Source organism: Vicugna pacos, chromosome 9, assembly GCF_048564905.1.
Source record: "Vicugna pacos chromosome 9, VicPac4, whole genome shotgun sequence".
NCBI classification, from domain to species: domain Eukaryota; kingdom Metazoa; phylum Chordata; class Mammalia; order Artiodactyla; family Camelidae; genus Vicugna; species Vicugna pacos.
The window spans coordinates 4,628,984-4,641,783 of NC_132995.1; the positions used below are offsets into that span (position 1 = coordinate 4,628,984).

Here is a 12,800-nt window from a genome sequence, read left to right on the forward strand (position 1 = left end):
CTTCTCTTGTTTGTAAATTTAAGGTTGCTTAAAGTTGTATATTATTCATTGGCATCAGTGTTAGATATTATTTTATGAATATCAAATGATTTAATCAGCTCACTGTTGCAAGGAGTGATCCTAGAGAAATAAAATACAAGGAACACTTTAAAATTGGTTTCTGGATTCCTGGAAATGGCTTTCTAATCTGATTAGGTTTAAAGACACTAATGAGATTATTTCCAGTAGTAAAGGGAGCATTGATAGTCAATGTCCTGTCCAGAAGTACAGATATGCAATATCTGCATCAGTATTATCAGGGTGACTGTGTATTATCACATCATATACTTTTGACTATTTGGGGAAAACTAACAGATATAATAGCATTGGCTGCTTGCTCCTAATGTTGCTAGAGAAAGAGATGAAGGAAAAGGTTGAGCTCAGGGATTTGAATTCACAGTTCAATCACCAGATAAATGACAAGAAGGCTTCTATGTGTGCACTGAAGGAGACCCTATCTCCTATGGCCACTTGACAGAGATTGCTGAAAACCAAGCACAGAATCTCAATCCGTTGGTACAAAATTTGGGGGGCATCTCAGAACAAAAGACTGTAAGATTTATTCAAATATATGTTAATAATTATAATTAGGTCAAGTGTTTTTTGAAAGAACTTTACTTCAGAACATTTTTAGATTTACAAAAATGGCAACTATTGTGCAGACTGCCCATATGTTCCACCCTCAGTTTCACTAACTCTTCATATATTAGTATGTAGAAGTGTCACAATTAATGAAGCAAGACTGATTAATTTGTATTAACTAAAGTCAATTCTTTCTTCAGATTTTTAGTTTTTCATTCATACCCTTTTTCCTTTCCACAAACTCATCCAGATAACAAACTGCATGTTGTAGTCATATCTCCTCTTTCCTGGGACAGATGTCAGATATTCCTCATTTTTAACAATCATGACCGATTTGAGAAGTACTAGTCTGGTATTTTGTACAATGATCCTTAGTTGAGACTAATGTGATATTTTTCTCACGATCAGTATGGGGTTCTGTGTTTTGGGAGGAAAACCAGAGGTGTAAAGAACCTTTTTCATTTCATCATATGAAGGGTACATAAAGCCAACATGAATTCTCACTATTCATGTTAATCTGCCTCTCCTGGATGAGGTCATGTGCCTCTGGTTTGCTCATGGAAAATTAATTTTGTCCCTTCTCGTGGTATATGCTTTAGAAGAAAATCACTATAAGCAGACCACATTTAAGAATGGGATGTTATGTTCCACCTTTTTAAGGATAGGTTTCAACATAATTATGTGGAGTCATTCTGAAAAAAGTTCTGTATTTTCTCCAATAAGTTATTTATTAAACCATATTTCATATCAGTTTAGACTCATGCACATTTATTTCGTATTTGAGTTATAATCCAATTCAACTTTTTCTAAAAACTCAAGTGCTCTACCTTGACCATAGGGAACACTTTTAGGAGGCTATTGTGTATCTTTGAAATAGCCCATCATTATGTTCTTTCTTTTTTATTCTTTCAAGCATTTCCTTACTTCATTGCACTATGAGATTCTCTAGGTATAATTTATTACACATATAATATGTATCCTGGATGGATGGATGGATAGATAGATAGATAGATAGATATCCTGTCTTGTCCTAGTCCCAGCTTCAGCCATTACTCCACACAACAGCAGCTGCTTTTATTAATGAATGGTGTAATAAACCACAATATGAACAACAGGTGTGCTCATGACCACTAAGTGTCTGAAAGGTGGGGATGGTCCCAGAGCTAGCACACAGGACAGAACATTCAGTCAAACAAGATAATTCTGAAACTCTAAAATCTAATGGAATTCACCATGCTATGATTTTACCTACTTAAGAAAGGTGATGTAATTTTTTCTGATTTTGTGCTCTTGGAATGCGAATGTCTATCCTATGCTGTCCCACCATGTAATCTGTCAGCTTTCACAGGTTTCCAGCTGGACAAGACTTTCTCTTAGAATGATTCACCTCTCAAGCCTCAATCACACTTGGGTTAGATAATATTTTGATGATATTGGGTACTTAGAGACACTGCTGTGGGCTAAGACTTTGGGGCTGTTGGAAAATTACAATGAATTTTGCATGTGAGGAAAGAACAAACTGGAGTCCAAAGGCCTGAGAGGTATAAGTTTAACTGAACTCCAAATTGACAGACTGAAGTCCAAAGCCCAGTATCTCAGAAGGTGACTATATTTAGGATAGGCCTTTAAAGAAATGATAATTTAACACCAAGTCCAATGAGGTGGACCCTAAGCACTCTGACTCATGTAATTATAAACTAAATTTGGAGACACAGAGAGATATCATACCTATGTACACACACAAGAAACACCATGTTAGGACACAGAGAGAACATGGCTATCTGCAAAGAAAGACACATTACATTAGTGAAATGGAAAAAGTTGCAGCCTGGGACACTCTGCACAGCAAGATTATCATCTAGCATATAAGAGATAAGAACATCTCAGACAAGCAAAAACTAAAAGTGTTTACTAATACTAAATGAATCATAAGAGAAAACAAGTCTATTTAAAATTGTATTAAAATTAATAAAATACTGATGAATAAATTTAAACAAGAAGGGGAAAATCTTATATTCTGAATTTACTGAGGAACTTGAAGTTAATACAAAGAAAATGGAAAGATATCCTTTTTCTTTTTTGGATTGGAAGAATTCATATTGTTAAATATCCATACTACCCAAACCAATCAACAGATTTAATGCAATTTTTAGTAAAATACCCATGAATTTTTCACAGAACTAGACCAAAAATCCTAAAATTAATATAAAACCATAAAAAATCACAAAGAGCTAAAGTAAATTTGAGAAGAAAGAAGAAAACTGGAGGTATCAAACTCCCTGACTTCAGGCTATCCCACAAAGCTATAGTCATGAAAACAGTATGGTACTGGCAGAAAAACAGACACAAAAATCAATGGAACAGAACAGGGAGCTCAGAAATAAACCCACATGCCTCTGGTCAATTAATCTATCACAAGGAGTCAAGAGTATACAATGGAGAAAAGACAGTCTCTTCAATAAGTGGTGATGGACAACTGGACAGATACATGTAAAAGACTGAAATTATTTCAACATCTTCTCATACTGTATACAGAAATAAACTCAAAATGGATTAAAAATCCCAATGTAAGACTGGAAACCACAAAACTCCTAGAAGAAAATATTGGCAGATCACTCCCTAACAAAATTATAGCGTTTTTCTTTGGATCTTCCTCTTCAGGTAAAGGACACAAAAGCAAATATAGACAAATAGGACCTAATTAAACTTAAAAGATTTTGCACAGAAAGGAAATATTCGACAAAAAGAAAAAGCAATCTACTGAATCAAAAAATATTTTGAAAAGATAAGACTGATGAGGGGTTTATATATCCAAAATACATAAACAGCTCATACAAATCAATATCATAATGTTATCCATGAAATTCATAACTGTTCCCCCAAAGGCTCCCCTGACTGAGATTGATTTTAAACTCCAGCTTCACATCAGGCTATTCTTTATTCTGTGAGGATATTAACTTCAGTTTCACTAATGAGCACTGCACATGCTCATCCATTTTTCATGTATACTTTTATCTATATGCCTAGTTCAGTTCTGGAAAATTTATTGCATTAGATGCTACACACCTGAAGACTCCACAATATTAAGACTGTTTCAAGATGTTTTTTATTGCATAAATTCTGAACTCCCTTTCTTTAGTAGGAAAATTTACAATAATATATTTCTTTATAAGATGATTACATTTCATGACAGTATTAGTACAATTGCTCATTTTGAAGAAAATGCTCAGCATGTCTTATTTAGTATTCTCTTGAGATTCAAATTTTTAGTTAAGACTCAGAGGTAAATGAACGAATGAATGAATGAATTGGCAACTGTGCATGTGGCATTACATACAATTTACATATTTCTCATCATAATAGGGGATTTTGTATTCTTTATCCAAGCAAAGTAGAGGCTGTGTACAGTAGAGTCACGGCTCATGAGCACAAAGGGGCTTAGAGCTGGGAAACATGCAACCATGATTACAGTGATGTTCACAATGAACCTGCTGGGATTCTCAAAAAGAGACAAAACAACCTGAAAGATGGAAGAAAGAGTGTAAAAGTAAACAAAGGTGCTCACCAGGAGAAGAATGGTTTTAGTAGCTCTGGACTCAGGGGAGCCGCTGGGGGAGGCATTGGTCCTCCGAATGTGTTGCACCCTCTGTTTGTGCCTGTGCAGGATAAAAATCATAGAGCCACTGGCCCAGAGCATAAGCCCCAAACATGAGACATCAGGGAACAAAAGCAATGCTGCAAATAACACATTACTGGTTTTGTGATGACGAATGGAAGAACAGTATCCAAAATCCCTGTTGTCTGTGATGTTTTTGTTGCTCCATTTACCATGTATGCAGACAGGAAAAATGATATTTACCAACATTTGCAGGAACCAACACAGGAGAATAGAGGGAACAATGTACTTGGGAGCTTTTACTTTAAGCTCTGCCCACCTCGAGTTCCTGGGACTGATTGTGACCACTTGAAAGACACTCAAGAGGCAGATGCTACCAATGGACACTCCCCTCCCAACTCTGTGAAGAAAGAAAAGAAGTTTGCATCCAAATTCACTGGGGAAATGTTTCCACCCAAATGCTGCCATTGTGTGGGGGACGCCTTTACAGAGGAGGGCTAAGGAGTTGGCTACAATCAGGTGCTTAAGAATCAAATCTGTGGACCTTAACCTGTACCCAGTGAAGTAAAGGGTGACGTAATGGCAAAGAAGTGACAAATTTCCCAGGATTCCAACCACAGTCTGTGTTAAGATGATCACGTCTATTGTCAGATCTCTGCTGTCCATTCTGTCAGACACCAGTCACTGATATTTTCTTCAGAGTTAAAATGTCCTGTTTGGGAATATGAGATTTGGACTACTTATATAATGTCAGCTGAAATCTGGTATTCTGCAGTTACCAGTAGTTCCCACTTAAAATTTTTTACTTCATGTTTTTCTATTACTAGCAGCTTTCCAAGGGTTGAATGTATAAAATTTAAAGTTCACTTATAATGTTTAATTACTCATTGACAGCTATACACATGACCACTTCATTCTTCACAAATATATTAGCCGGGAACTTCTGTGACTTCATGTATACAGAAGGGGAAAATGTACAAAGAGAGTGGTTAAGTATTTGTCAAAGTCTGCTGCGTAGGGCAGAGTTGGGGATGTGAAATCCCTTGGCCTGATAAAGACAGTGCATTGAACCACCATGCTCTGCCAAAAAGCTGATTAAGTATATTTATATGCTAATCCAGATCTATATGATCTATATTTAGTTTTGATTTCACAACCTGTCATTTGATTTTAGACGCGGTATTTTATAATTTTCATTACAACAAGTTTCCATTTCTGTAACATTTTATTCTATATGGGACTATTAATTATGAATAAAGTGTTAGGTATCTTAATACATTTCCATGCACTGTTGCAGGCAGAATACTGCAAGAACCTGCCTCATGACAAGTTAACATGATGAAAATGAAAATGGTTCAGTATTAGCATGGCTACAGGAAGACGCTTTTGGCAAGTATAATGGCACCTATCACAGGAATTATTGAATCAGCACATGGAATACCATAAACTTTAGGGCATAAAAAATTGATACATGACAAAATAGTGTACTAACTTATTACTTTAGGATGATATCCTTATCTGTTAATGCCATAGTTAAGTGAAAAACACTCAAAAAGAATGAAGATTTGTGAATGATATTATCATACAAGATATATATGCAAAACAGCCCCTAAAGGGTATGTATTCTTGTGCATTTTAAAAATTGAAAAATTAGATTTTTGGATTGATAATAGAATACTATTTAAATGGGTAGAAACAACATGATATGAGAGTGACAGCTGCTGGCTGTAAGTCATAATTATCATGTCAACTGCTCATTAAATTTAAGAGTGCCAATAACCTCACCATAACCAACACCCTATGGAGTTTTTTAGTGGAGACAAAATTAATGTCTCCATTAATTGCTTCAAATGTCTAAAATTAGAGAAAACCTTTCTAGTCAAGCCATTTACATTTGGATATGCTTTCTGCACAAGGTTAGATAATTAGATTCATTTTACTCTTTATTACAAAGCTTAAGGTCCACTTCTAGCAATCATCAACTTTTACTCTAGTTGCCAATCAGGTAGACTGAATAGCAGGTTGATTTTACAACTACGTTTTTAAGCACCTTCATAATCTGGCAATGTTATCACTTGGATTCAGCCACAACAATCACTGTCAGTAAGGATTACATTAAATTGTACGAGGAGCCATCAGGAATTGGTGTAGGATCTAGGATCCCATCTCTCTTCACTAGCTTAGCTCATATCTCAGAATTATTCCACCTTCCCACAGAGGGTTGGCACTAAATCAGGTTACTAAACAGACAATTGGCTTTTTCTGATGTAATCACTTGTGAAGAATCTTGATCTGCCTTTCTCTTACAAACTCTGCTTCTCAGAATGAAACAGAAAACACTTACCTGATTCCTCCCTGCTGCCAGGACAATGGACTCAGTGTGATGGTCTTTATAAGCTAGTATCTGTGTGGGAAGGAGACAACCACAGCCTGATATATGGGTTTGTGATTCTCTTACTCCCTGCCCCATTCCCTCAGAACTGCAATTATCACTCCATCTTTGGCAGCAATGGGAGTGTAGGCTTGGGATCTGAAAACACTTCTGAAAACTTTTCTCTCAGTTGTTAATGATCAAAAACAATTACACGTTTCTCATTAGCATCCCTAAGGAGACTGAAGAAGTGTTTTTGAGAGGGATTTCCTTTTCCATGATCCCTGTTGGCACATAGGGTCTCTCATGGACAAGAGTATAAACTATGTGTGCCCTCTGGAGTCTTCACTTCCTGAGATGTTTCTCTACCCTAAAACTAGTACTTTCCTAATCTTCAGACAACTGAACTGAACCGAACCATCAATTAAAGTATTGGTAGATAAATGGAATGAGACAAAATACCTGAGAAGTGTATTCAAAGGCATACAAGTAAAAGGAAGAACATGACAAATAACTCATTACAGAAATTGTTTGTTTGCACTAACCAAAGTCAATTGTGTTGGACATATTTGCAAAGTAAATGCTAATTCATATGAAACTCTTGTAGTAAAATATATTTCACAACTATTGACCTCCATCAGTGATAAGAATTAGGAGCAAAACAAATACATCAAAAAAAAAAAGAAGGTTGCAAAGGAGGTTCTCACAAAATAAGAGCATTTTATCTGATAACTTGACAGATTCTATCATTCTTGCAAATATCAAATGAACTAATGCTCAGTTAGTTAATTTAAGAAGATCAAACCTGGAAATGAAACAATATGCTACTAAAAAATCAATGGGTCAAGGGTAAATTTTAAAAATCAGAATAATAACTTGAAACAAAGTAAAATAAAAACAAAATTTTTCAAAATCTATGAGATACAACACAAGCAATTCTAAGAGGGAAATTTATAATGATAAAGGTCTACCTCAATAAACAAGAAAAATCCCAAATAAACAATTTAAACTACCATCTAAAAGAAATAGAAAAAGAACAATTTCAAATTCAAAAGATAGAGGAAATAAGAATCAAAGAGGAAAATTTTAAATGTAGAGACCAAAAAACCCCATAAAATTGGTTAATGACATGAGAGCTGTTTTTTTTTTTCAAAAGATAACGAAAACTGATAAGGTTTTAATCAGGGTCATCAAGAAAAAAAGGACTGGAAAAACCAAAATAAGAAGGTAAGAGGAGAAATAACAACCATATCACAGAGATAAAAAAAATAATAAGAGAATGTTATAAACATTTAGATACAGATAAATTGGACAACTCAGACGAAATGGACAAATTTCTATAAACATGCAACCTTCCAAAAGTGAAATAGGAAGAAGTAGACAATCTAATCAGACAGATCACTAGTAGTAAAATTAAATTTGTAATTTAAAAAATCCCAGGAAACAAAAGTCTAGGACAGAAGACTTGACAGGGGATTTCCACAAAGCATAAGGAAGAGTTAATATCTATCTTTCTCAACCTATTTCAAAAACTTGAGGGGATGGAACACTCCCAAAACCATTTTAGGAAACCTCCTTTATCATTGATACCAAAACCAGACATAGACAATACAAAAGAGAAAATATAAGCCAATATCTCCATTGAGGATACATGCTAAAATCCTTAAAATATTGGTGAGCCAAAACCAACAGCATATAAAAAGGATCACATGATCAAGTGGATATTACTCAAGGGAACCAAAATGGGTTTAATGTCCACAAATCATTCAGTGTGACAGACAACATTAACAAAAGGAAGGATAAAAATTACATGACCATCTCTATAGATATAGAAAAAGCATTTGACAAAATCAACATCCATTCATGATACGAACTCTCACCAAAGGGAATATTTCTCACCATCAAAAGGGCATTTGTGACAAACCCACAGCTAACATCAGACTCAAACCTTTTCTGTGAAATCAGGAAATTTCGTGAAAAACTGAAACCTTTCCTCTCAAATCAGAAACAAGCCAGGGATGCCCAGTCTTGCCACTTCTGTTTAACATGATGGTGAACGTCCTAGCCACAGCACTCAAACAAGAGAAAAATAAAAGGCATCTGGATTGGAAGGAAAGAAGTCAAACTGTCACTATTTGATGATGACATGATAATATACAGAAAAAACCATAAAGTGTCCACCAAAAAAAAACCTATTAGAACTAATAAATGAATTCTGTAAAGTTGCAGGATACAAGATTAATATACAAAAATCTGTTATTTTTCTATATACTAATAAAGACAACCTACTGAATGAGAGAAGACATTTGCAAATGATATGACTGTTAAGGTATTAATAACAAAATATATAAACAGCTCATACAACTGCATGCCAAAAAAATTCAATTCAAAAATTGGCAGAAGAGCTCAATAGACATTTTTCCAAAAGATATATAGATGACCAACAAGAACATGAAATAATGCTCAACATTGCTAACCATCAGAAAAATGCAAATCAAAACTAAAATGGATATCACCTCGTATCTGAAAAAATGCCTATCATCAAAAACCCTACAAATGACAAATGTTGGCAAGGATGTGGATAAGAGCAAACCCCTGTACACTGTTGCTGGGATGTAAATTTGTGCAGCCAGTATGGGAAAGAGTACAGAGGCTCCTCGAAAAACTACCAATAGCACTATCATGATACAGCAGTTCCATTCCTCAATATATCCAACAAAAACAAAGACACTAATTCAAAAAGATACACGCACTCCAATGTTCACAGCGGCATTATTCACAATAGGTAAGCTAGGAAAGCAAACTAAATGTCCATCAATAGATAAATGGATAAAAAATATGCATATATATATTACTTAGTTGATTTTAATTGAAATATACAACAGAGGAATGGATAAAGAATGTGCTGAGTAATATATTGTATGTATTATATAGATATAACTCAGCTAATTTTAATTGAAATATATTTGACATATAACATGGTGTAAATTTAAGATGTACACTATGTTAAGCAGTTTGTTACATTTGTAGATTGCAATATGATTGTCATTGGAGCCATAATTAGCACCTCTATCACATTATATAAGTATCATTTTTTTACTGATTGGAATTCAGCTGATTTTTAAAAACCATCAAGTGAGTGTGACAATTAAAAGACATGTACTGGACATGTAGAAGGCAGGTTTTTCTATAGTATGCCAAGAAGACTTGGCCATGTTGGTGAGAATGGGGTTTGTAGGTGCACGCTCATATCTCTGAAGTGTTGAAACTAGTTTATGGCAGAGCCTTCGTTAAACTTGGAGCACTGCAGGAAGAGCTATCTGAAAGGGAAAGACATGCATCCATTCTGTTTATGTAGAGTTTATGGCTTTTGGATATACAGGGGAAAAAGTGTATATTTCCTCACTTTTGGGAAAGATTTTAATATAGTTCACTCTGTATTTATATTATGAAGTTAATACAAAGTATTAAGAAATGGGAAATTTGAAAAACAATTATTTTGATACAGTGGCGATATATATAATTTTTAATATATATGTATTATATACAATATATATAAAATCTTGTGCCCAAACAAGAAACTCATATTTGTAGCTCACATCAGAAACTTAAATATTTGCCCCATATTAAGTCATAAAGAAAGAAGAAAAAATGTATACAAACATACATCTACCTTAGGGTGTGTATATGCATGTGTGTGTATCTGAGGATACATATGTATATAAATATATACATAAAAAGTCAATCATGTTTGTCAATATGCTGGAAAATTATTCAGTATTTGATAAAAATTTTAATGATATTAATTACAATAATGAGAAACTTTTAAGTGTATGTAATTACATACATATATTACCATGCTATTTGTTTTATTGCTAAAAAATAAAGAATTCCATGAAATATATTTTCTCATTGCTACTTCAATTCACATATTTTGGTGTTATTACTTGAGAAAAATCCAATGAATATACTAGAAATGTTTGTCTTTATAAGGAGTAAGTAGTCAATGTTATTATAAATAATCAGTATATTTGGGTTTATCAAGTTTTCAGGGCTTTTCCAATAGACATGGTTTAATTCCTTATTTGATCTATGTTAACTTCTTTTCTAATAACTTTTAAAAAGAAATTTACATCTGACCCCCTTTCTTTTGAAGTTGTATATTTAGTTATTTGCTAATTTATAACCTAGCTATTTCACTGTACTTTTAAAAACTACACATTGACAATATAAGTACATGACACATAAATCTACTCTCAAATTCCACTTTTGGTGACATCTATTTTAAATGTGTTAAATACATGCATAGGCCTGAAGACCACAGATCAAAGAAATCGCTCAAACTGAACACATTTCTGTATGTGGTACCCATATCAATAAACAGAATGTTGTCAGACCCCATAGACACCCTAACTGGCTCCTTCCTGTCACTACACCTAGGATAACCCCTGCTATGACATCTAACGGCATAGATTACTTTCAGCACTTCTGTACATTATATGGAGAAAATAATGCATTTACATTTTTGTATTAGACTTCTTAATTTTCTATGTTGCTTGTGAATTTAAATTTGTATAAAGTTGTACATCATTCTTTGGCATTGCTATATAGGACTTCATTTTATGAATATCAAACAATTTAGAATCACTGTTACAAGGAGCGATTCTAGAGAAATAGAAATTCAGGAATAGGTTTATTTTTCAATTTAATTTTTTTTGAAGTGTAGTTGGTTTACAATGTTACTTTCAGGTGTGCAAAAAGTGATCCAATATATATGTATGTATGTACACATATTTTCAGATTCTTTTCTATTATAGCTTATTACAAGAAATTGAATATAGTTCCCTGCACTATACAGTAGGTCATTCTTGTTTATTTTATATATAGTGGTATGTATCTGTTAATCCCAAACTCCTAATTTATCCCTTCCCCCTTTCCCACTTTGGTAACCATAGTTTGTTTTCTATGTCGGTGAGTCAATTTCTGTTTTGTAAATAAAATTTTTATCTTTCTTTAGATGCCGCGTATAAGAGATATCATATGGTATTTGTCTTTGTCCGATTTACTTCACCTAGTATGATAATCTCTATGTAAATCCAAGTTGCTGCAAATGGCATTACTTCATTTTTTTATGGCTAATATTCCTTTGTATATAGTCATGTGTGTGTGTATGTATATGTATGTGTGTATGTATGTGTATATGTATATATGTGTGTGTATATATGTATATATATGCATATGTATGTGTGTGTGTATATATATATATAGCTATATATATATATCACACCTTCTTTATTCATTAATCTGCCCATGGACATTTACATTGGTTTCATGTCTTGGCTATTGTAAATACTGCTGCTGTGAACATTGAGGTGCATGTATTTTTTCAAATTATACTTTTCTCCAGATGTGTGCCCAGGATTGGGATTGCTGGATCATATGGTAACCCTATTTTTAGTTTTTTAAGGAATCTCCATACTGTCCTTTCATAGTGGCTGCACCAATTTACATTCCCACCAACAGTACAGGAAGATTCCCTTTTCTCCACACCCTCTCCAGCATTTATTATTTGTAGACTTTTAAATGATGGCCATTCAGACTGGTGTGAAGTGATAGTTTTGATAAATTTCTCTAATAATTATAGCAACACTGAGCATGTTTTCATGTGCCTGTTGGCCATTTGGGTGTCTTCTTTGGAGAAGTGTCTATTTAGGTCTTCTGTCCTTTCTATGATTGGTTTTTTTTTTTACAAAGCTTGTATATTTTGGAAATTAGTCCCTTGTGTCACTTGCATATATTTTCTCCCACTCTGTAGTTTGTCTTTTAATTTTATGGTATCATTAGATGCACGAAAGTTTTTAAGTTTAATTAGTTCCCATTTGTTTATTTTTGCTTTTATTTCCATTCCTCTAGGACACGAATCCAAAAAAAATATTGCTGCAATTTATGTCAAAGAGTGTTCTGCCTATGTTCTCCTCTAGGAATTTTAGAGTATCTGGCCTAATATTTAGATCATTAAACCCACTTTAAATTTTTCTTTTTGTATATGGTGTTAGAGAGTGTTCTAATTTCAGTCTTTTACAGGTAGCTGTCCAGTCTTCCCAGCACCACTTATTGAAGAGACTGTCTTTTCTCCACTATATATTCTTGCCTCCTTTGTCATAGATGAATTGACCATAAGTGTGTGGGTTT

General features: G+C 33.9%; 1 protein-coding gene across 1 annotated transcript in view; it reads right to left on the reverse strand.

Annotated features, from left to right (window-relative positions):
* Positions 1 to 3,803: 3,803 nt before the first annotated feature.
* LOC102543642 (vomeronasal type-1 receptor 4-like) overlaps positions 3,804 to 12,800 on the reverse strand; it is a 41,641-nt gene continuing 32,644 nt past the window's right edge. Inside the window, exons 4-5 of the mRNA XM_006208394.3 lie at positions 6,582 to 6,641; positions 3,804 to 4,949 (exon numbers count right to left, since the gene is read on the reverse strand). Of these exons, the coding sequence (XP_006208456.1) occupies positions 3,962 to 4,903 (942 nt within the window). The 5' untranslated portion in view covers positions 4,904 to 4,949; positions 6,582 to 6,641 and the 3' untranslated portion in view covers positions 3,804 to 3,961. The remainder of the gene's footprint in view (positions 4,950 to 6,581; positions 6,642 to 12,800) is intronic.